Source organism: Podarcis gaigeae (genome assembly GCF_964106915.1).
Source record: "Podarcis gaigeae genome assembly, chromosome: 15".
Lineage (NCBI taxonomy): Eukaryota > Metazoa > Chordata > Lepidosauria > Squamata > Lacertidae > Podarcis > Podarcis gaigeae.
This window is the reverse complement of record NC_139692.1, coordinates 502,986-528,214: the sequence shown is the minus strand read 5'-3', so window position 1 is coordinate 528,214 and position 25,229 is coordinate 502,986. Positions and strand designations below refer to the sequence as shown.

The window sequence follows — 25,229 nt, the reverse complement described above, 5'->3', positions numbered from 1 at the left end:
TATACTCCTATTGATGCAGCGCAGAATTGCATTGGCTTTTTTAGCTGCCGCGTCACACTGTTGGCTCATGTCAAGTTTGTGGTCAACCAAGACTCCTAGATCCTTTTCACATGTACTGCTCTCAAGCCAGGTGTCACCCATCTTGTATTTGTGCCTCTCCTTTTTTTGCCCATGTGCAATACTTTACATTTCTCCCTGTTAAAATTAATCTTGTTTGTTTTGGCCCAGTTCTCTAATCTGTCAAGGTCGTTTTGAAGTGTGATCCTGTCCTCTGGGGTGTTAGCCACCCCTCCCAGTTTGGTGTCATCTGCAAATTTGATCAGGATGCCCTTGAGTCCAACATCCAAGTCGTTGATAAAGATGTTGAATAAGACCGGGCCCAGGATGCAGAGGAACCATTGATGAGCACCCTTTGGGTTCGGTCAGTCAGCCAGTTACAAATCCACTGAGTGGTAGCATAGTCAAGACCACATTTTACCAGCTTCTTTACAAGAATATCATGGGGCACCTTGTCAAATGCCTTGCTGAAATCAAGGTAGGCTACATCCACTGCGTTCCCTTCATCTTGAGTTCTAGGATAATGAGAGTAGGAGGAAACGCTCTCTGCCCACTTTCTCCACACATTAATAATAATAATAATAATAATAATAATAATAATAATTACTACTACTACTACTATTTATACCCTGCCCATCCGGCTGGATTTCCAAAATGACTCCCAGGCTGCTCACCTGGTCTTTTAGAAGCACAGTCACCCCATTCAGGACCAGGGAGTCCTCCACACCTGCCTGCCCCCTGTCCTCCAAGAACAGTACAGTGGTACCTCGGGTTACATACACTTCGGGCTACAGACTCCACTAACCCAGAAATAGTGCTTCAGGTTAAGAACTTTGCTTCAGAATGAGAACAGAAATTGTGCTCTGGCAGTTCGGCAGCAGCAGGAGGCCCCATTAGCTAAAGTGGTGCTTCAGGTTAAGAACAGTTTCAGGTTAAGAACAGACCTGAGGAACGAATTAAGTACTTAACCCGAGGTACCACTGTACTTCTGTGTTGTCAGGATTCAACCTCAATCTGTTAGCCGCCATCCATCCTCCAACCGCCTCTAGGCACTCACACAGAACCTTAACCACCTTCACCGGTTCTGATTTAAAGGAGAGGTAGAGCTGGGTATCATCCGCATACTGATGAACACCCAGCCCAAACCCCCTGATGATCTCTCACAACAGCTTCATATAGATATTAAAAAGCATGGGGGAGAACCCTGAGGCACCCCACAACTGAGAGCCCAGGAGTCTGAATACTCATCCCCCAATACCACTTTCTGAACACAGCCCAGGAGGAAGGAGTGGAACCACTGTATAACAGTGCCCCCAGCTCCCAGCCCCTCAAGACGGTCCAGAAGGATGTTATGGTTGATGTTTTCAAAGGTTGCTGAGAGATCTAGCAGAACTAGGAAGCAGCTTTCACCTTTGTCCCTAGCCCACCGGAGATCATCAACCAGTGTGACCAAGCCAGTTTCAGTCCCATGATGAGGCCTGAATCTCGACTGGAAGGGATCCAAATGGTCCACATCCCCCAACCATGCCTGGAGTTATTGAGCAACCACCTTGCTTAATCACCTTGCCCAAGAATGGAAGATTTGATACTGGGCAATAGTTGGCCATATTGGCCAGGTCTAAAGATGTTTTTTTAAGAAGCGGTTTAATGACTGCCTCTTTCAGTGGATCTGGGAAGGCTCCCTTACAGAAAAGCATTCACCACCCCACGGAACCCATCGCCCAGCCTTTCCTGGCTTGCTTTTGTAAGCCAGGAAGGGCAGGGATCAAGGAGACAGGTGGTCGGTTTCAGTTGTCCAAGCAGCCTGTTCACATCCACGGCGGTAACAGATTGGAATTGATCTCATGCAACTTGACTAGACAGGACTCTTAACAATCTCCCGTCCCGGCCCTGCTCCCAAGGTAGAGTCTACCTCTTTCTGAATCTGAGCGACTATCTGCAAAAAAAAACTTTGCAAAATCATTGCAGGAGATCTTGGGGCCCTTCCCGGGCCTCAGTGGTGAAAGTGGTTCCATTAGATTATGAACCACCTGAAGGAGTCGCCTCCTGCTGTTTTCTGCAGATGCAATAGAGGCGGTGAAGAAGGTCCTTTTCGCCGTCACTATCACCACTTGGTAGGCTCGACATTGAGCTCTAACCTGTTTGTTTGCGGTTTTTTTTTTGAAAATAACTTATTAACAGGCCAATCAAATCACATTAATTCCAAATCACATCAATTCCAAATTACATAGCCAAATTTTAAAATTTTTGTTGGGGGTACCCATATTTCAAGCTTCGAACGGGATCCAAATATCTCTCTTGCTGCTGCTTTGATGACATAAAAGGTAAAGGTAAAGGTACCCCTGCCCATACGGGCCAGTCTTGACAGACTCTGGGGTTGTGCGCCCATCTCACTTAAGAGGCCAGGGGCCAGCGCTGTCCGGAGACTCTTCCGGGTCACGTGGCCAGAGTGACATCGCTGCTCTGGCGAGCCAGAGCCGCACACGGAAACGCCGTTTACCTTCCCGCTGGTAAGCGGTCCCTATTTATCTACTTGCACCCGGAGGTGCTTTCGAACTGCTAGGTTGGCAGGCGCTGGGACCGAGCAGCGGGAGCGCACCCCGCCGCAGGGATTCGAACCACCGACCTTTCGATCGGCAAGTCCTAGGCACTGAGGCTTTAACCCACAGCGCCACCTGCGTCCCTCCCTTTGATGACATAGTTCTGACCAAATAATAGTCCCAGTTCTATTCAATCTTCTCTTTGTTGTTTTCCTCATCTTCTTGTTGTTATCATATATTCCTTTCTTTGTGATCTCTGATAGTTTCTACAAGCGGGTTGAAAACAAACGTTATCCTGTGTGGCTTTTACGTTCGTCCAAGAGCCATATCAAAATAAACAGACATCATTTCAACACTCCGTACAAAACAATTCCCACAGTCTGTTCTGTTTTCCACAGACCTGCCGCTCTCATAAATTTTTTTCAGGGGGCCCTGCCATGCCGAACTCACATTCCAATATAGTTACGAGCCATAGTCCTCCTCCCCCTCCTTCTATGGACAGATCTGCCATAACAGCCTCTATTTCTAACTGCGTCACAGAGAACCTTCTTTCTTTTCTCAATGTTCCACAAGCCATATCTTTGATTAGTAATTAATTTCCACACAGTTCTTAATCCTCCTGCTTGTAATCAGTAATTTGCAACTATTCTTTCTTAGGAGGGAGCCCCCCCCTTTTCAGTCTCACTCCGACATACCGATCCTTTGATGAGACTTCTTCTTGATTTATTATTGAATCCAGCCCGTCGCTCCACATCACAGAGATCCCTTTAATTAGCAGTCTTTACTCCCGATCTTCACTTGAAATATGTGCATTTGCTTCTTATCCAATTATATATTTCAAGCTGTTGCAAACCAGTGCGCGATCAGAGACAGCGTCCAGGAGAGCCGACCCACCCTAGGGCTTTGTGCCTAGTGCCCTCACCCCGTTCTTTCGAATCCGGGGGTGAATTATGGACACAGCAGGCAAGGCAGTGCCCCCCATTCCCTTGGGGGGCCAGGGAGGCTGCATACTCCCATATCAGCCTCTTAATTACCTCGTGTGGGTCAGAGAGATGTTATTGTCGGCCATCTTCCAATTCGCCCCCTGGTGGCCCCCCGAGCTCTAACCTGTTTCCGGTCAGATTCAGAATGAGTTTTCTGCCACCAGCGTTCTAGCCATCTCAGCGATTGTTTCATCCCCCTCAGCTCCGGGGAAAACCAAGGGGCTATCCGGGTTCTGTGCAATCAGAGAGGGCACTTCGAAGCCAGACAATCAATAGCCCTGGTTAACTCCGCATTCCAGTGGGCCACCAGGAAATCAGTTGAGAGACCATCAACATGGGATAAAACATCCCCTGCCACTCTCTGGAAACCATTTGGATCCCACCTCCCTGCAGAGGGGAAGAAGTCCATAATCTTACTCACCTTTGTTGTCATAGAAAGGGCCTCAAAGGTCATGTAATCCAACCCCCTGTAATGCAGGAACCACAGCTAAAGAATCCAACCTCTGTTTAAAAACTTCCCAGAAAAGGAGATTCTTCCACCTCCCAAGCTAGTCTGTCCCAGTGTCAAACAGCTCTTGCTTGCTCTGTGTTAGATGTGGCACCAGCAGCCATCCTGAGCCTGACAGCCACAGCACATTGAAATGTGTATCCTGGCCCAGAAAATGTGGTGGCTTCTGGCTTAGAGCATCTTCAGTGAACCTGATGCAATGGCTAATGAGAGAATCTTTTTCTTTCCCAGTATGACTATATGGGTTCAGATGAAGATGTTGTGATGAAGAAAATCACTCAGCTCATCAGCTTTATCAACACGGTAAGTCAATGGCAACAAACAGCCTAAGTCAAAGTTGTGCTGGGCACAACAGCCCAGATCTATTTAAATATATTTATAAATAGTCCAGAATCTGGTAGAACAGTTGCTGCTACATCTAGAATGGTTTGGTCTTTTAAGGGAAAATAAGAAGGGAAGAAGGTTACTCAAAATTAAGATAATGAAATGTGGAGCCTTGGTTTTGTAGGTCTAAAAACAATGAATGCTGTAAAGGAAAAATAGTATTATCTAACATGGCAGATTGAATATTATGTTAAGCAGAAGGTTATTCTATTTGTTTACTATCTTTTGCTTTAAAGAAATGTCATGCAAATCCTGAAATACTGTTCAAAGGTAGAGGGGTGTGTGCCAGTATATATTTATACTTTAATCAATCTTATTTTTGTAATGTTGTTTGGAATGGATATTTTAAAAAAATATTACAAAATAAAATAAAACTGAGAAAAGTCAGTTTTAAAAAATGTCACCCCTCATATGAATGAATGAATGAACCCATCCCAGATTCATGATATCTCCTGGCTCTGTCCCCAAAAGCTTGTCCAAGCCGCACAGCCCCCTCAACAAAAAAACACTATGTTCTGTATAACATTGTGTGGATGTTACTCAAAAAAGCAGCATATACGGTAAATAATTCCATAGGAAATTAGGGTTTAGGGAAGTTTAGGGAAGCTTTTAATGTTTAACAGACTATTGTATTTTAATATTTTGTTGGAAGCCGCCCAGAGTGGCTGGGGAAACCCAGCCAGATCGGCATATAGATGATGATGATGATGATGATGATGAATAATTCCTCCAGCTGGGGACTGAAGTCTGAACATGTAAAGCCTGTGGCCTCTATTGAACTTACCCATATTGCTCCTATTTTCAGATGTTTTACAAACTCAACATGAAGATTATACTGTCCTCTATGGAGTTTTGGAAAGACAGGGATAAAATCTCCACCACAGGGACAGCCAATGAGTTACTGGAAAAGTTTGTGGACTGGAAACTGGTCCACCTTGCTCTACGACCCCACGATGTGGCATTCTTGTTTGTGTAAGGAGTGTGTTCCCCCCGTTATTAAAGAATGCCTGTATTAAAGCCTTTGGTGTTGCCTGAGTGGACAACATGGCCAAAGTGCTGGGCAGGCAGGAGAGAGGGAGAGGGCTGTGAAGAGCAGTCCAAACAGTTGGGGGCTCCATGCATGTGAGGGAGGGACATGGTTGGTAGCAAAGAGGCATGTGAGGGAAGCAAGTATCCAAGGACTTCTGGGAAGCAGTCTTATATGGACTTGCACTGGTCCATGTAGATCAGTGTTGTCTATATTGATGGGCAGCGTCTCTCCAGGACATGAGGCAAAGAAGGGGGTTCTTTCCCATCACCTGCTTGCTACCTGGAGATGCTTCCAGTGATTGAACTTTGGTGCTCTGCCACTGACCTGTGGTCCTTGAGCTCTGGATGCAGGTAAGAAGCTAAGTCCACTGAGCCCAGTATTGTACACCCCTGGTTGCCAGTGCCTCTCTGGGAATCTCCGAAGAAGGATCCTGAGTGGTACATGTAAATGGATATGTTGAGGGCTGAACCTGGGACCTGCTGTGGGCAAAGCACATAGTAGTTTTAAATGTATAAGCCACCCAAGCTTTCTTCATCTCAGCAATCTCAGGCTACATTCACACAATTAAAGCATCACTTTAAACAGTCATGGCTTCCACCAAAGAATTATGGGAACTGTAGTTGGTTAAGTGTGCTGAGAGTTATTTGGAGAACCATATGGAGAACAGAGTCAATCTCGTGTCACAGGGAACCCTAGGACATGTAGCTCTGTGAGGGGATTAGGCATCTCCTAATAACTCTCAGCACCCTTAACAAACTACAGCTCCCAGGATTATTTGGTGGAAGCACTGACTGTTTAAAGTGGTACCTTTAAATGCATGATGTGAAAGTGGCCTGTTAGAAGGTGGCAAACCCCCATTGTTGCTGCTGCTGTTAAACATTTGAGAGGCAGAATCCTTGCTGATCTACTCTAGAGCCCGATGCTTACAGATCTGTCAGGAAATCCTGTTCTATCTTTTGTCAATCCCTCTGATAATGAGGTCCACACAGTGAGCAGGCTGGCAGAGAAGAGACAGGTCACTCCTTCCCTCCTCTGCTATATAGAATCAGAATTGTAGAGCTGAAAGGATCCCTGAAGATCATCTAGTTCAACCTCCTGCAATGCAGAAATGCGCAGCTGTCCCATGTGGGTTTTTGGGTGGTGTTGAAGAGGCATCCCAGGAAAGCACACAGATGCCTGCCCCTGCTCCCCCCAAAAGAGCTGTTATGTAAGGAAGTGTTCCTTTTTTATGCTTTTTGCTAAGGTGCTAATTGCAACAAAAGCATAATTCCTTTCTTCCTCACCCCAGCTACAGGAACAGGGGGGATTCTGTGGGGTCAACATTTGCAAGAAAGATGTGCCACAGACCTTCTTCTGCAGCAATTGCCATGGTAAGACTGCATGTACTGTGCTCATTCACTTGATGAACTGTTCTTGATTTCTTAAAAGTTGTGATGTCTGAAAACTTTGGGCCAAACTAGACCTGAGGTTAAACACATGTCTACAGCTGAAGTGGATGTTTCTGCTCTGTAAATAATTGCTGGGTACTCTGAGCACCCTTGAGACCATGGGGTGGGGGTGGGGAGTAGAAATGTCCTCTCATTCCTTGACTGTTAAGCTTACTCAGAAGTCTTTGGTGAAGTACCGGGACTTTGTTGAAAGCTTTTTGAAAGTCCAAGTACACTGCGTCAACTGGATCACTTTTATCTGTATGTTTGTTGACGCTCTCCAAGAACTCGCAATAGGTCTGTAAGAAAGGACTTGCTTAAGCCTTGCTGCTGTGCTTCAGTAAAGTTTGTTGGTTTTTTAATATTTAACAAAACTTTTCACCAGTTTTCCCAGGACAGGCATTAAGATAACTGGCCTGTAATTTCTAGGATCCCCCCTGGATCCCTTTTAAAAATGGGTGTTACATTGGATACTTTCCAGTCCTCAGGTACACAGACTGATCTGAGGGATAAGTTATGCGTGTGGTTGTTTTTTTAGAAGAGCGGCAATTTCACTTTTGAGTTCTTTGAGAACACCTTCCAGAACTGGTGATTTGTTGGTTTTTATTTGTCTATTACTCCTAGAAGTGTTGCTTTAGTGCAGCAAATCCAGTTTATAAAAGAAGCAGACCAGCAGTTAGGAAAGTGAGGGTCAGATACATTGAATAGCATGGGAAGAACAAATTATTAACATCTCACCAAAGCTCAGGCCAAATACTTAATAATACACCTGAGATAGGTCCATGGGTTTTACCTGTGAAGGGGATATCTTTGTGCATGTGAATGCTATCACGCCTCTCCCTAGGTCCCACCCCCCATCTTCCTACAAGGTCAATTGTTAGGCCACACACAGTTCTGGTCCTCAGAGTTTTTTCTTCTTGCTTTTGCCATTTTTTGTGTTCTTCCTGTCCCTGACGTCTCAGCTTGCAAGCAAACTGAAGGCTCCTGGGAGAGGTTGACAAGAAGGTTTTGAGTAGCGATTTTGCCCAAAGCACCAAGCAGAGTTCTAAACCCAGGCTCCTTGGGGCAAAGGCCTGTACTCTTGTACCCTTTAAAGCCCCCTTGCACAATAAAGATGTAGTAGCAGTAGTAGTAGTAGTAGTAGTAGTAGTAGTAGTAATAGTAATGGTAGTAATTCATAGCTATCGACCATTAATGTTCATGTGCTCTTACTTAGTATGAAAATGGGATCACGCTGGAGACCTTCTCTGTGATCGTGGCACAGCTGCTGGGATTCAGCCTAGGACTGTTCTTCGACAACTCAAGACAATGCCACTGCCCAGGCACTTGCTTAATGAGTACCGATGCTGTGTAAGAGCCTTTGTTGCTTCGTTCATCATTAGCATGGTGCTAAGCTGAAACCTGGTTATTTTATCAGTATCAGCCTTCCCCAACCTGGTGCCCTCCCAATGTTTTGGACTACAGCTCCCACTAGTCCCAGGATAGGACAGCCATGCTGGTCTTGGCTGGTGGGAGTTGTGGTCCAAAACCTCTGGAGGGCTCAAGATTGGGGAAGGTCCATATAGCTGTCTGTTAGATAAACTATCTAATCTATCCTAGCCACTTCCCAGCCTTCTAAGAGGCAATAGAGACTGAAACCATCTCCCGATGGTACACCATTACTGCCTTCAGAAGTGAACAGCTGCCATTCTCCCCTAGGGTGGGGTGGAAAGGTTGAGAGGGCGAAGGGCAGCACCATAGAAGGGTCCTGAAGCAGGCAAGCTCTCCCCACACTTCTGCCACCTGTTTTAATGGCAGGCATTCTGCTAGAGAGCCCCGGGTCCTGCCGACCCCCCTCTCCCCTCAAAAAGGTGCCAAGCAATTAGTAGCAGCTCATCAGGAGTGCTCACTAGTTTCCTGACTGGTGGGTTGCTGCTGCTTACTGGTCAGAGTGGGGTGAGGTGGTCATCGTTGTGCAACCACATACCCTTTCCCCCTCAGTGGCCTTGTTCTGTACCTTACGTGTTTTTACAGGTCTGGAATGTGCCCTTGATTTCTGAGGTGCCTCTTGTTTGCCCAGAGAGAGGGAAAAGAGGCATAGGCATAGAAACCTGCCCTGCCATACCAAGACATAATTCTCATTTTTGCTCCACCAAGTCCTGGCCTCCACTGGCCTATGGCCCCTGGGAAGGTTGTCCAGAAGGGTATGTGGTCCTTGGGCTCAAAAATATTCCCTACCTCAGGTTAACTGAGACAAATAAACTTAAAGCAGTGTTTCAGGGTGAAGGGCCTTAGCCAAACTTTCTCCCTGTCCCGCCGGTTTCCCACACATAAGGATGTGGGGTGGGGGGGGGGTATTTCTCCTTCTCCTTCTCCTTCTCCTCCTTCTTCTTCTTTTCAAAGTTTCAAAAAGAAAAAAAAACAATTTTTTACACACACACAGTCCATATCAGTACCTTTATGGGGTTCCCTGAACCTCTCTCCACCCCTCCCTTGGCTTCCAAAATGTAGCTTCCTTTTTTAACTGCATCTAATTGCATTTATCCAAATTATTTTACTTTATTTTAAATTACAAATGCTATGTCAATCCTACTAACATTTTTAGATTTTTACAGTGTTCTTTAATATATTCTATAAAGTTATGCCATTCTCTATTAAATTTGTTATCTTCTTGGTGCCTGAGCTTCCTGGTCAGTCTTGCCATCTCTGCATAGTCCATCATCTTAATTATCCATTCTTCTTTCGATGGGGCTCTTTCTTCTTTCCGTCTCTGGGCAAATAGTATTCTTGCCGCTGCTGTCGCATACATAAACAGTACTTTCTTATCCTTCGGTAATTCTCCTATTATACCTAGTAAAAAGGCCTCTGGTTTTTTAACAAAAGTTATTTTAAACATTTTTTTCAGTTCATTATAAATCATTTCCCAGAAGGCTTTAGCTATTTTACAGGTCCACTACATATGATGAAATGTACTCTCTTTAACTTTACGCTTCCAACATATGTTCTTATACATTTTTGCTAGTCTTGTAGGAGTCAAACAGACCATTTTCATATAATTCTCTTTTAACGTACAGCAGGCTGTAAATTTTAAATCCTCATTCCATAACTTCTCCCATGAAGCAAATTGTTTATTACAGGGATGTCCAACAGGTCAATCTTTAAGTTTTGGTATTGAAAAGTTATTCTCAACTTGTAAAATTGTAAACTTGTAATCCAGTCAAGCTTGGTGCTTATTGTAATCCCAATTTGGTCTTTGCTGACTAGAAACAAAAAAGAATAATAGCAAGAATAATCCAAATATCATTATAGTCCACATATCATTATAATCCAAATGAGCAACAAAGATAATCAAAGAGAAATGCTGCACCCTGGTCTCCACCAATTGATTAAAGTTCCACTTTTAAAACTCCAGCTATTCCAGGCACTCTGCCCCCCTTGGGGTACCCCCATGTTTGGCTGAGTGTTCTCCTGCTTGGCTTCGGCTCCAATTGTGGAATTCCAAGGTGATTTTTTTACTTTCAAAAACTCAAACTATCCTTAATATAGCTGTGCACTTCCCCTTCTCAAAAGTTCAATAATTCAAGTTCAGTTAAATTAATCAAGTTCCAGCAGAAGGGAGATCTTTAAAATATCTCTAAGTTACAGTTTGAAAGGGTTAAAATTCCTCCCGGAGGCTCTTCTCATTCACAAATTTCCGCTGCAGAGACTGACCTTCAGAGAACAGAAGCTGACTTCCTTTTTAGTTTTTGTTTTCACCCAAATTGTTAATTGCATCCCAGATCTTCTTTTATAATTTCTTGTTGTAATGTTACCTTGTTTGGAAGATCTGTTTATCTTTGGTGGTGGCTTGAGACTTTGGCTGCCAAGCGCGATTGTCAGGACTGCCGCTAGGTCCCAGCTCACAGAGGACCAACGCCCAGTGGATATTATATACAAAAGTCTTTATTGAAGTTTAGTTTCCATTTCCAAGCTCTGGGCGCGCAGGCCCACGTCTTAACGCTAGACCGGCTAAGTCCCCTCTGACTCACTGCTCCACCCACACCAGTTTAAGATTCTAGCCCGGCTCCACCTCTTGCGCTGCTCTTTCCTGCGTTGGGTCCTTCTGCCCTCTGGGGTTCCCTCCTTCCTGGACTCCTCTGACGCGGAGCCTCCTGAGTCTTGCCCCTCCCTCCGGCGGGCTTTAGGACCTGGCTCCCTTCCCGGGCTCCCCGCTGTGCCGCGCTCCTGTACATTTGAACTTGGCGCGCGCGCCCAGCCGGTGACTTTCCTTCTGACCGTTTCCCCGCTTCCTGATGTGGGTGTTGCCAAACCTGACTCCTCTCCTCCCTCTGGTGGTGAGGACACTGGTCCCGACTCCTGGGACTCCCCCTCCCCACTGCGCTCTGGTGGAGACGCTGGCCCTGATCTCCAGCTGCTGTTCAGGGACTCCCCGCTGGCCCCTCCCTCTTGAGGTTTCTCCCTTGGAATCTCCCTTGCTCTGGCCACCGGCGCTCCCTTCTGTGAGTCCTCCGATTCGCTAGAGAGGCTTGTGGAATAACTCTGGCCACTGTCACTGCCTGCGCCCCCCTCGTACTCCTCCTCCTCACTCTCCATTTGCTCCCCCTCCTGTGTCTCTCCTTCTGAACCCCTGACATCCATCCCCCCCTCGAAGCCCCCCCTTCCCCCCTCCCCCTCTTCCGGTGCGGGTTCCGGGTGCTCCATTGTTGTAGGGGTGAGTCCAGGATACAGCTCGTCCCCTGAGGCTTGCAACCATCGAGATAAGTCCGGGAAGTCCCCCATGGGCTCGTCGACGACGACCTCCTCCGCTTCCATCTCCTGCGCGGTGTGCTCGAAATCTGCGCTCGACCCCAAATCACCCAAGAGCCCTCCTCCCCCTGTTGTTTGATGGGGGTCCACCTCCCAGGGCCCCTTCGGCATGTCTCTGCGCCAGCCCACTTCGGGTTGGTCCTCCCACCAATAAGATCCCCCCGTGCCAAAACCTGAAAGTGATCCCTCCGGAGAGCTGCCTCCCGGAGCCGAGTCCTCAGCTGACGAGAAACCCCGGAAAGTGCTGGCCGAGAGTGTGGGTGTGAACAAACAATCCTCGAAAAAGCCCGCCGGCATAGGCTTGTGCGGGAAAAGTGTGTGGAATTCTTCCTTGAGCAACTGCTCTTCCACTGCGTAATCCGGCACCCACCTGTTGGCGCTGGCCGGGGTGTCCTCCGTGGCGAGAAGATATTCAATCCCGTCCTCCCCCCACCTTGAGTCTAAAATCTCAGTGGCTTCATTAAGTGGCTCCCCTTTCGGCGACCCCCCTTTCTTGGGCGCTTCTCTGAGCGGGTCTGGCGCCTTCCCCGGTGCTTGAAACCTGTGGGGCTCTCTGTAGGGCGTGAGCACTGATCTATGAAAGACCGGGTGCATTCTGGAACCCTCCGGGAGTGTCAACCGGAAGGCCACTGGGTTGATCTGCGCCTCTACTTGGTAAGGCCCTAGCTGCTTGTGCCCTAGTTTCTTCTTGGCTAACGATCTGGCTGGAACTGCTTGTGCTGCCAACCAGACCCAGTCTCCCACCTGGATGTCCTCCCCAACCCTCCTGTGTCGATCTGCCTGCACTTTGTAAGCCTGTTTTGCCAACTCTAACTGCCTCCTGAGCTGCTCGTGGATCTCCTGCAACTCCGCTGCCACTTCCTCTGCTCCCTGTGGCTCCCCCTCCCGCACTGTGTCCAGACCCGGGAAGGTTCTGGGATGCCTCCCGTAGTTGGCAAAAAATGGGGTCACCCCCGTGGACCCGTGCTTCGTGTTGTTGTAGGCAAACTCGGCCAACGGTAGATAGTCCACCCAGGTCGATGGCTGCTGGTTCGCGTAGCATCTCAGGTACTGCTGCATGATGACGTTGACCCTTTCCGCCTGCCCGTTAGTTTGCGGGTGTCTCGCCGACGCCAGGCTGACCTTGACGTTCAGGAATCCCATCAGCTTTTGCCAGAAGTTGGAGATGAACTGGCGCCCCCGGTCGGACAAAATAGACCGTGGTAGGCCGTGCACCTTGAACACGTGGTCTATGAACATCTTAGCGGTCTGCTCGGCCGTGGCCACCTTAGCGCACGGAATGAAGTGGGCCATCTTGGTGAACAGGTCCACTACCACGAGCACTGCCGTCTTGCCCCTTGAGCTGGGTAGATCTGTGACAAAGTCCAGGGCTACCCTCTCCCACGGTACGAACGGTGTCTGTAGCGGTTCCAACAGGCCCGCCGGCGGCTGGTGCACAGGCTTAGCCCTTTGGCAGGTGTCGCACCTATTGACATAGTCCGCGACATCCCCCCGCATCTTAGGCCACCAAAAGTCTCTGGCTACTAAGTCCACCGTCTTCTCCTTGCCGAAGTGCCCCGCGCTGGGCGCGTCGTGCAGCTGTTGCAGGACCTTCGCGCGGAGGCTGTCTCCTGGTACGTAGAGGACTCCCTTGCGTAGGAGCAGGCCGTCTCGCACTTGGAATTCGTCGCCCCTCGCCTTGCCACTGCACACCTCCTCCATCTTGGCTCGGGCGAACGAGTCCGTTTGCAGCGCGCGGCGCACCGCGTCCAGGTCCACCGTGGCTGACGCGCATGCCCACGCCTGTGGTGTGAAAATGTGCTTGGCCGCCGCCGGTGCCTCCGCCTCCAGATACTGCGGTTTTCTGGACAGCGCGTCCGCCAAGACGTTGCTGTTTCCTGGGATGTACTCAATTCTGAAGTCGAAATCTGCAAAGAACTCCGCCCAGCGGATGTGTCGCTGGTTCAGGAACCTCGCCGTGCGCCAGTACTCCAAGTTCTTATGGTCTGTGCGGACCTGCACCGTGTGCTTGGCTCCGACGAGGAAGTGCCGCCACGCCTTGAAGGCTGCATGTATGGCCAGCAACTCCCTGTCCCAAATGGTGTAGTTCTGCTCCGCTTTGCTGAGTTTTCTGGAGTAGAAAGCGCACGGCCTCCAGTCCCCCTGGTGGTCTTGCTGCAACAGAACGGCTCCCACGGCCCTGTCTGAGGCGTCCGTCTCCACTCTCATGGGCCTGCTGGGATTTACGTGCAGTAGGTTCTCTTCGGAAGCGAAGAGCTGCTTGAGCTTCTGAAAGGACTGCTCTGCCTGCTCCGTCCAGATGAACCTCTTCTTCTTGGAACTGAGGGTGTCGGTGATGGCCGCTGTCTGCATGGCGAAACCCTTGATGAACTTGCGATAAAAGTTGGCAAAACCGACAAACCTCTGTACTTCCTTCCTATTGCGTGGGCTCTTCCAATCCAGTACTGCACGTACCTTGGCACCGTCCATAGCCAGTCCCTTGTCGGACAGTTTGTAGCCCAAGAAATCCACCTCCGTCTTGTCGAACTGGCACTTCTCCAGCTTGGCGTACAGCCTGTGCTCCCGCAGCCTCTGCAGAACTTCCCTAACATCTCTCTCGTGAGCCTCCGGCGATTCCGAGAAGATTAGGATGTCATCCAGGAAGCAGACGCACTTCTTGTAGAGGAGACCCGCCAAGACATGATGCATGAAGGCTTGAAAGCAGTGGGAACCATTTTTTAATCCAAAAGGCATAACTCTGTATTCATAAGTGCCCAGCGGCGTAAACATGGTTGTTTTCCACTCGTCGCCTTCCCGTACGCGAATGAGATTGTACGCTCCGCGCAGATCCAACTTGGTAAAGATGCGACCCTTCCTCACTGTCGCCAGCAGGTCATCGATCTTGGGCATAGGGAATGCTGAGGGCTTGGTCTTGAGGTTCAAGAAGCGGAAATCAACGACCAGCCTCTTTTGGGGCGTGTCCCGCTTCTTTACAAAGAACACGGGACTGCCTCCTGCCGCCTTGGACTCCCGGATGAATCCCCGCTTTAGGTTGTGATCTATGAACTCCCTGAGCTCTTGCAATTCATCCTCAGACATGGAGTACAGTTTCCCCGTCGGGAGCGTCGCCCCGGGCAGGAGGTCGATCTTGCAGTCGTAAGGTCTGTGGGGTGGCAGCTTATCCGCCTCTTTCTCGCAGAAGACCTCCAAAAACTCCTTGTATTTGTTAGGCACCGCGTGCAACATGCCCAAGTTCAACTGTGGTCCATCCTCGTGCCCCTCATCTTCCAAGTCCGCCAGGATGCAGTGTTCTGCGCAGTAAGAGGAGCCGAAGGTCAGTTGCCGCTGGTACCAAGCTAATGCCGGGCTGTGCCTATCCAGCCAACTCATTCCCAACACTATGGGCGTGTCTGACAGGCGGGTGACGTTGAAGCTGATGACCTCACGGTGGTTTCCAATGCGCATCACCATTGGCGGCGTCTGCTGTAGCACTTGCCCTCCCAGTAGCTCCCTGCCGTCCACTGTGACGACTTTCAGAGGTACCGCCGCTGGCAGAAGGGCTATGCCATGTTGCTGGAGGAACTGCATGTCTATAAAATCTGCATTGCTCCCCGAGTCGACGGTGATGGGAATTTCCACAAGTAGCCCATTGGGGAGCTGAAGGGATGCGGTGAGCTGCACTACTGGTTTGGGTGGGAGGGGGTCGGTGGGCTGTAAGATCCCTGGGGATTGCTTCACTGACTTGTCTGGCTGGTCCCCAGAGACGCCATCTCCAGCCAGACAGTGGAGTTTTCCTGCTGCGACTCCCTCTGCTGAATTGCGTCTGTTACTGTCGCTGCGGCTGCAGTATGCTTGTGAAACCGCTGGGGACACTCTTTTGCCATATGCTGAGCACTGTCGCAGATGTAGCACTTCCTGGTTCCTCTAGGAGGCTTCATCTTGACTGCTCCCGGAGTTAGGGCTCCGACTGTGGAGTGAGCCTTAGCACCACCTATCTCCATCGGCTCCTCTCCCCCTCCCAGCGGAGGCATGGATCGAGCGCGCGCCGCCTCCTTGGGGAAGGGAGGCAGTCCTCTCGCTGGCGTGCGTCCCAAATGCCCTTCCTCCCTGCCCCAAGGGCGTCCTTCCAACCGAACCCCAATGGAGAGTGCCCGTTCCACCACTTCCTTGGTGGTTTGGGGTCTTCCCCCCCTTGCGATCTCATCTTTCACAGCTCCGCTCAACCCCTCCCAGAACAGGTCTCTGACGACAGGCCATTCTTTCTCCCAGGCTAGTACATTCACCAATCCGAAAAAACGTGAATGATATTGCCTCACAGTGGCTTTACCTTGTCTTAGTCCGTGAATCTCCCTCCTAGCGATATCCACATCAATCTCAGATAAAAAACACGCATCCATCACTTTAATGAAGGCAGCCGCATTTTGGAGGGCTGGATCCTTGTCTCTCCATAGATTGCGCAGCCACGATTTTGCCTCCCCCCGCAAATGCGAAATAATAAATCCCACTTTCTCTCCCTCATTTTTAAAGTCTTTGTCAAGCAGCTGCAATGCATAAATCACATCTGCTCTGAAGTTAGGATACTCCTGCAGGTCCCCATTGAAGTGAGATACCAGGCTCCCTCCTCTGTTTCCCAGCCCAATCCCTTCTGGTCTGGTGGCTGGTAGCCTCTGTGTACTTAGCACTTCTAACCTGGTTCGCAGATCCTGGCAGGCAGCAGCTGCTTCCTGTTCTTTCTTTCTGGAAGCCGCAATTTCTGCAGTCAACTGCGTCACTGCGTTTTGCAAACTCGCTATCCTCTCTTCGGTAGTCATTTCCCTGTTTTTCGTGAGCTCGCGAAGCACCAATCTTCACCCCTCGCTGCTTTCCCGCACTCCACGAGGTTGCAAAATTGGTGAAAATGGCGAGAGGGGACTTACTGTCAGGACTGCCGCTAGGTCCCAGCTCACAGAGGACCAACGCCCAGTGGATATTATATACAAAAGTCTTTATTGAAGTTTAGTTTCCATTTCCAAGCTCTGGGCGCGCAGGCCCACGTCTTAACGCTAGACCGGCTAAGTCCCCTCTGACTCACTGCTCCACCCACACCAGTTTAAGATTCTAGCCCGGCTCCACCTCTTGCGCTGCTCTTTCCTGCGTTGGGTCCTTCTGCCCTCTGGGGTTCCCTCCTTCCTGGACTCCTCTGACGCGGAGCCTCCTGAGTCTTGCCCCTCCCTCCGGCGGGCTTTAGGACCTGGCTCCCTTCCCGGGCTCCCCGCTGTGCCGCGCTCCTGTACATTTGAACTTGGCGCGCGCGCCCAGCCGGTGACTTTCCTTCTGACCGTTTCCCCGCTTCCTGATGTGGGTGTTGCCAAACCTGACTCCTCTCCTCCCTCTGGTGGTGAGGACACTGGTCCCGACTCCTGGGACTCCCCCTCCCCACTGCGCTCTGGTGGAGACGCTGGCCCTGATCTCCAGCTGCTGTTCAGAGACTCCCCGCTGGCCCCTCCCTCTTGAGGTTTCTCCCTTGGAATCTCCCTTGCTCTGGCCACCGGCGCTCCCTTCTGTGAGTCCTCCGATTCGCTAGAGAGGCTTGTGGAATAACTCTGGCCACTGTCACTGCCTGCGCCCCCCTCGTACTCCTCCTCCTCACTCTCCATTTGCTCCCCCTCCTGTGTCTCTCCTTCTGAACCCCTGACAGCGATGTTTCCTTGAGCGGACTCAAGCCGTGCCCCCCCCCGCCGCCCGCCCGCTCGCTGCCGGAGACAGCTGCAGGTTGTAGGGAGGTTGTTACCTCACTCCGCGGATCCCCTCAAAGTCCCACTCTTCTGTGGGATTTTTTTTGGGGGGTGTTGAGTCCAAAACACTCTCCCCCACAGCCCAGAGCAGCCCCGAACCAGTTGCCTTTATGAGGACAACTCATATGGCGCTGCCATTCTGAGTGGAAAACAGACCAGAAGCTGTTTTTGGCCAGTATACCATTACAGATTTTACTTCCTCATCTTTTGTTTCCCATTCCAGCAACAAATTATACATTTTTGACAGAACTTTTTCATTATTTTCCAACAATTTTTTCTGCAATCTCAAAAATTCTTTAACAAAATCCATTCCTTTATTCAACCTAAAAATGTCATTTAATTGATGGTATTGGAGTCAATCAGTTAACAGATGTCTTATGTCTTCAAACTTTTTTTTACTTTCAACTGATTTTCCTCCTCAGTTAACAACTCTCTAAATGTTGCCTATTATTTTTCCTTTTTTTTTAACTGACAACACTTCTAATGGCGACAGCCACCATGGGGTTTTGTTCTCTAATAAATTATTATATTTTCCCCAAACTACATAAATTGATTTTCTAATAATATGGTTTAGAAATCTCCTGTGAACTTTAGCTTTTCCATACCAAAGATATGCATGCCACCCAAATCTATTATCATGACCTTTCAGATCTAAGATATCTGGATTCCTCAATGTCATCTATTCTCATAGCCAACAAAGGTGGAACACCTCACAATATAATTTTAAATCCAGTAGGGCGAATCCACCTCTTTCTTTAGCATCTGTTAATAATTTATAATTTATACTTAATCCTAAGTTTCTTCCCCTGCCAAATAAATTTGGATATATTGCCATTGTTTGAAGAGTCTGTTCCATTGATTTTCGGTATAGATTGAAATAGAAATAACATTCTTGGCAATATTCTTCCCCATGATGATAATTTCTTTCTTCCCCATATTTCCATATTTCTTTTTATGTCATTCCAAACTTTTATATAGTTATCTTTAAAAATGTTTATATTCTTTGTTGTCAACCACACCCCTAAATATTTCACCTTAATATCCATCCCCAACTCTGTTAGCTTTCTCAGTTCGTTTTCTTCTGTTCCGTCATATTTTTTACCAGAAATTTAGTTTTATTTTTATTAAATTTGAAACCTGTGACTTAGCCAAATTGGTTAATCTTATCCAATACCCCTGGTATATTTCCCAAGGGGTTTTCTACCATTACCAGGTCATCCGCAAACGCCTTAAGTTTGTATGATCTGTGTCTCACTGTAATACCTTTAATATTTTTGTCTGCTTTTATGTTCCTCACCAATGTCTCCAGTACCCGAATAAACAACAATGGGGACAGGGAACAACTCTGCCTTGTTCCTTTCATATTTCTGTTACATATTTCTGTTACTACATTATTTACTATTAACTTTGCCTGTTGGTCTGAATAAATTGCTTCTATTTAGCTTCTAAGAAAGGATTGCCCAAAATTCATCATTTAAAAAAAATAATTTTAAACATCCACAAAATCTTATCTGTCAGGGTGATTGGTGGGTGCTAGCAGAGATAACAGCCTGGAACTGGAGGCCCCTCAACTGTCCTCAGGTCCAGTAATGGACCACTTTGACCGGATATCCCCAGCTGATGTGGACAGACTCCTCCGATCTGGAAAGCCCACCACCTGTCCTCTTGACCCGTGCCCGTCTTGGCTGATTAGAGCATGCCCAGACGAGGTGCAGGCCCCCCTAGGGGATATAATCAATTTGTCCCTTGGCACCAGGACATTCCCAGGGAAACTGAAGGAGGCAGTGGTGCGCCCGCTCTTAAAGAAAACATCATTAGATCCCTTAAATCTATGAAATTACCGCCCAGTTTCAAATCTTCCATTCCTGAGTAAGGTGATTGAAAGAGCGGTTGCTGAACAGCTTGGTGGGTTTCTGGATGAAACATCGGCTCTGGATCCATTCCAGTCCGGCTTCCGCGCTGGTCATGGGACCAAGATGGCGCTGGTTGCCTTAACAGATGATCTCTGCAGGCAGCTGGATCGTGGCGGGTCGGGGCTGCTGATTCTTCTAGACCTGTCAGCAGCCTTCGACATGGTCGATCACGAACTCCTGGACCACTGCCTTGCCGACGTGGGGATCCAGGGCACAGTCCTTCAATGGCTGCGCTTGTTTCTCTCTGGTCGGGGACAGAGGATGGCGCTTGGGGGGTAACTGTCATCGTGTCACTCCTTGGTGTGTGGAGTGCCTCAGGGTGCGATACTCTCCCCAATGTTTTTCAACAACTTTATGCGCCCCCTCGCCCAGCTTGGGCTGGGTTGCCATCAGTATGCTGATGACACCCAACTCTATCTGTTGATGGATGGCCATCCTGACTCGGCCCCAGACACACTGATCAGATGTTTGGAAGCTGTGGCTGGATGGTTACGTAGAATCATAGAATCATAGAGTTGGAAGAGACCACAAGGGCCATCGAGTCCAACCCCCTGCCAAGCAGGAAACACCATCAGAGCAGTCCTGACATATGGTTGTCAAGCCTCTGCTTAAAGACCTCCAAAGAAGGAGACTCAACCATACTCCTTGGCAGCAAATTCCACTGTCGAACAGCTCTTACTGTCAGGAAGTTCTTCCTAATGTTTAGATGGAATCTTCTTTCTTGTAGTTTGGATCCATTGCTCCGTGTCCGCTTCTCTGGAGCAGCAGAAAACAACCTTTCTCCCTCCTCTATGTGACATCCTTTTATATATTTGAACATGGCTATCATATCACCCCTTAACCTCCTCTTCTCCAGGCTAAACATGCCCAGCTCCCTTAGCCGTTCCTCATAAGGCATCGTTTCCAGGCCTTTGCCCATTTTGGTTGCCCTCCTCTGGACACGTTCCAGTTTGTCAGTGTCCTTCTTGAACTGTGGTGCCCAGAACTGGACACAGTACTCCAGGTGAGGTCTGACCAGAGCAGAATACAGTGACACTATTACTTCCCCCTGTTAAAATTCATCTTGTTTGTTTTGGCCCAGTTCTCTAATCTGTCAAGGTCATTTTGAAATGTGAGCCTGTCCTCTGGGGTGTTAGCCACCCCTCCCAGTTTGGTGTCATCTGCAAATTTGATCAGGATGCCCTTGAGTCCATCATCCAAGTCGTTGATAAAGATGTTGAATAAGACCGGGCCCAAGACAGAACCCTGTGGCACCCCACTAGTCACTCTTCTCAAGGATGCAGAGGAACCATTGATGAGCACCCTTTGGGTTCGGTCAGTCAGCCAGTTACAAATCCACTGAGTGGTAGCATAGTCAAGACCGCATTTTACCAGCTTCTTTACAAGAATATTATGGGGCACCTTGTCAGATGCCTTGCTGAAATCAAGGTAGGCTACATCCACTGCGTTCCCTTCATCTACCAGGCTTGTAATTCTGTCAAAAAACGAGATCAGGTTCGTCTGAAATGACTTATTTTTCAGAAATCCATGCTGACTATTGGTGATCACAGCAGTCCTTTCTAGGTGCTCACAGACTGTTTGCTTAATGATCTGCTCCAGAATCTTCCCTGGTAATGATGTCAGACTGACTGGGCGGTAATTATTTGGGTCCTCTCTTTTCCCCTTTTTCAAAATAGGGACAACATTTGCCCTCCTCCAGTCTGCCGGGACTTTGCCTGTTCTCCAGGAATTCTCAAAGATGACTGCCAGTGGTTCTGAGATCACATCTGCCAGTTCTTTTAATACTCTTTGGATGCAGTTCATCTGGCCCTGGAGACTTGAATACATCTAAGCTAGCCAAGTATTCTTGTACTATCTCCTTAGTTATTCTGGGCTGTGTTTCCTCTGTTGAATCATTTGCTCCAAATTCTTCAGGTCGGGCATTGTTTTCTTTATCGGAGAAACAAAAAAAAAATCCTTCCAGTAGCACCTTAAAGACCAACTAAGTCAGTTCTTGGTATGAGCTTTCGTGTGCATGCACACTTCTTCAGATACACTGTTTATCGGAGAAGACTGAGGCAAAAAAGGCATTGAGGAGTTCAGCCCTTTCTGTGTCCCCTGTTTGCATTTCACCATCTTCTCCTCTGAGTGACCCCACTGTTTCTTTGTTCTTCCTTTTGCTACGAACATACCCATAAAGCCTTTTTTGTTGCTTTTAACCTCTCTAGCAAGCCTGAGTTCATTCTGTGCTTTAGCTTTTCTGACTTTGTGTCTACACGTGCTGGCTATTTGTTTGAATTCCTCTTTGGTGGTTTCCCCCCCCTTTCCATTTTTTGTACACATCCTTTTTTAATCTTAACTCAGTTAAAAGTTCTTTAGATAGCCACCCTGGCTTCTTTAGGCACCTTCCATGTTTCTGTCTCATTGGTATTGCCAATCTTCACAGAACTCTAGCCCAATGGTTGCCATCAATTTGATTTGAATTAATTTTATAATGAAATGATTTTAGAATGTTGTACTATTTTATTGTTGTTAGCCGCCCCGAGCCCTGCTTCAGCTGGGGAGGGCGGGATATAAATAAAATTTATTATTATTATTATTTATTTGTTCTTTAACAGAAGGTCATTTACTGTCTGAATCGAGTCGATATGGCCTGCAGATTAATTGGGTTTTAAGAAATTTGTATACTCGCTGCCTAATGGATGTTTGAATCTCCAAACACCTGTCAATTAAAATTCTCAACCTTGGTTAGTTAGAAGAAAGTAACAGGTAGTTCCTTAGAATTAATTTTCTTTTTTATTCTGTCCATATATGGTGAGACCACCCCATTCAAATTTCCCAGCAAAATCATTTTTTGGTCCATAAACTCATTTTCTCTTCTATAAAATTCTAATTTTCTCTCATTTGGTGCATAGATTCCCACAATCACCATTTTTCCTCCTTGGGACATCACCTGAACAACTATCACTCTTCCCTGAACAACTATCACTCTTATTCGCCACATCTCTTGCATACATATTATATCCAATTTTTTTTATTTAACATATATTCTGTGTTTTTTTTTCTTTTTATCATTTAGTCCGTTTCCATTCCACATTAAAATTTTCAGCTCCATCTTCCTTTAATTTTTTAATTTATAAAAAAATTAAATACAAATTAAATCTTCTTGTACATTATTTTCATCTTTATTTCCTCCACTACAGCCTCCAACCACTCCTTCAATTCTTCCCCTGGTTGAGGTCTCTTCCCTCCTCATTCTTTTTGATATCTTCTCCAAAACTTATCTGCTTCTGCCGGGTCTCTGCATCTGTACTTTTTCCCTTTATATTTTAAGACGTATCCTCAAGACTTGTGTTTTTTTTGTTTAAGTCCTGTACTGATTTTTCCAAAACTGTTGTTTTTGTTGACAGTTCTTTTATCTGTACAGATATGTCCTCCATATTTCCATCCATTTTAGTCTTAAGAGCCTTAGTTTGTTTCCTAATGTCCTTCTTCAGATCTAAAATTAAACCTGCAATTTCAGTCTTACAACCTGTATCCTGAGCAGATCCTCTTCTTCCTTGAGTTAATAATAATAATAATAATAATAATAATAATAATAATAATTTATTTATACCCCGCCCTCTCTGGCCAGAGTCAGCCTCAGGGCAGCTAACACCAGTAAAATTACAATAAAAACATAATAGGGAAAATACAATTTAAAATAGAGGTTAAAAATACAATTTAAAATGCAGCCTCATTTTAATAATAACCCATAGATCAAAACCATAAGGGGAGGGAAACATAAGTGTCAGACTGAGTCCAAACCAAAGGCCAGGCGGATCAGCTCTGTCTTGCAGGCCCTGCAGAAAGATGTCAAGTCCCGTAGGGCCCTAGTCTTTTGTGACAGAGCATTCCACTGAGTCGGGGCCAGTACTGAAAAGGCCCTGGCCCTAGTTGAGACCAATCTAACCACCTTGCGACTTGGGACCTCCAAAATGTTGTCATTTGTGGACCTTAAGGTCCTCCGCAGGGCATACCAGGAGAGGCGGTCCCGTAGGTACGTAGGTCCTAGGCCGCATAGGCCTTTAAAGGTCAAAACCAGCGCCTTAAACCTGACCCTGTACTCCACCAGGAGCCAGTGCAGTTGGTAAAGCACTGGATGAATGTGATCCCATGGCAAGGACCCCTTAAGGAGCCTCGCCGCGGCATTCTGCACCCGCTGGAGTTTCTGGGTCAGCTTCAAGGGCAGCCCTGCATAGAGCGAGTTACAATAATCAAGCCTGGAGGTTACCGTCGCATGGATCACTGTGGCCAGATCAGGGCAAGAAAGGTAAGGGACCAACTGCTTAATACGGCGAAGATGAAAAAATGCCACCTTTGCTGTGGCTGCAACCTGCGCCTCCATGGAAAGGGAGGTGTCGAAGGTTACACCCAAGCTCTTGACAGAAGGCGCTGGCACTGATTGAGCCCCTGCAAGAGATGGGAGTTGGCCCCTCAACCCCATGCCGTCCCGACCCAGGCAGAGGAGCTCTGTCTTTGAAGGATTTAATTTCAACCGGTTCCCACGCAGCCATCCAGCCACAGCTTCCAAGCATCTGGTCAGTGTGTCCGGGGCCGAGTCAGGGCGGCCGTCCATCAACAGATAAAGCTGGGTGTCATCAGCATATTGATGACAACCCAGCCCAAAGCTCTGGACAATCTGGGCAAAGGGGGCACATAAAGATATTGAAAAGCATCGGGGAAAGGATTGCGCCCTGCGGGACTCCACACACCAAGGAGTGCCGCGGCAACAACTCCCTCCCTAGAGCCACCCTCTGTCCCCAACCTGAGATAAAGGAGCACAGTCATTGTCTGACTGTGCCCTGAATCCCCACGTCGGCAAGGTGGTGGTCCAAAAGTTCATGATCGACAATGTTGAAGGCTGCTGACAGGTCTAAAGGAATCAGCAGTTCTGACCCACCTCAATCCAGCTGCCTGTGGAGATCATCTCTTAGGGCGACCCAAGCCGTTTTGGTCTCATAACCAGGGCGAAAGCTGGACTGAAATGGATCCAGAGTTGGTGTAGTTGTTGAGCTTCCTGCTCCAGACAGTGGTTTATTTGCTGCCATATTTTTTTATTCTTATTTCCTTTATTATTATTGTCCTGTGTCATTTCTTCCAACCTCAATACTTCACCTCCTATCTCCCCTCCCTATGTCTAATGGATGAGGTAGCTAGGTATAGAGGAGGTATTCCAAAAATAGAATCAGGTCTGTGTAATAGCTCCTTCTAACTACTAGGTGGCTTCCCTATTCTTTCTCTTCTTCCCCTTCCCCCTCATCTGCTCTTTTTAACTTCTCAGTCTGCCTGCAGTAGATAAGGAAGCCTGTTCTCAAAACAATTTTGTTTTCCTGACCAAAGTCCTGGATGTTAATTGTAATCCACAAGGGGGGTAGATTCAGTTGAACAATACTGGTAAATATAAGGAAAATGTAAAAACGGCAAAAGCAATCCAATCTATCAAACAGGAAATATACAAAATATTATCTTCAGTTCTTCTACGCCTAATCCAATTTTCACCCCAATCGCTGGGAAATGGGGGAAGTGGAGTTACCTCCACCAAACAGGGCAATGTATTACCAGAAACAAAGCAAAAAGAAAAATAGTATTTCAACTCCCAGTTGAGTCTAATCCACTTTTTGCTGATTTTCCTTACACACAGTTCTACAGGAAAAAGGAAACTGTTTTACACTGACACATAGAGACTATAGCTTCGCCCATGGTTTCAACCTTATATCCATTGTTTTAAAAGTCACTTTCTGCTGGGTATTCTAATAAAAGACACTGTTCATTTCGCTGCACAAACTTTTTAATAGATAAGGCACCCTTGAGGCAAGGTGAGGCAACTG

The 25,229-nt window shown here is 47.6% G+C and overlaps 1 protein-coding gene across 3 annotated transcripts in view; it reads left to right on the top strand.

The window, feature by feature from the left end:
* The window catches only part of LOC310832075 (disintegrin and metalloproteinase domain-containing protein 2-like), a 74,570-nt gene that overhangs the window by 7,181 nt on the left and 42,160 nt on the right, over positions 1 to 25,229 (top strand). For 2 of the 3 annotated variants that reach the window (XM_083713565.1, XM_083713567.1), the window contains exons 8-11: positions 4,320 to 4,391; positions 5,278 to 5,444; positions 6,791 to 6,872; positions 8,146 to 8,279. In XM_083713565.1, the coding sequence (XP_083569691.1) occupies positions 4,320 to 4,391; positions 5,278 to 5,444; positions 6,791 to 6,872; positions 8,146 to 8,279 (455 nt within the window). The remainder of the gene's footprint in view (positions 1 to 4,319; positions 4,392 to 5,277; positions 5,445 to 6,790; positions 6,873 to 8,145; positions 8,280 to 25,229) is intronic. The other variant, XM_083713566.1, reaches the window with a different exon arrangement.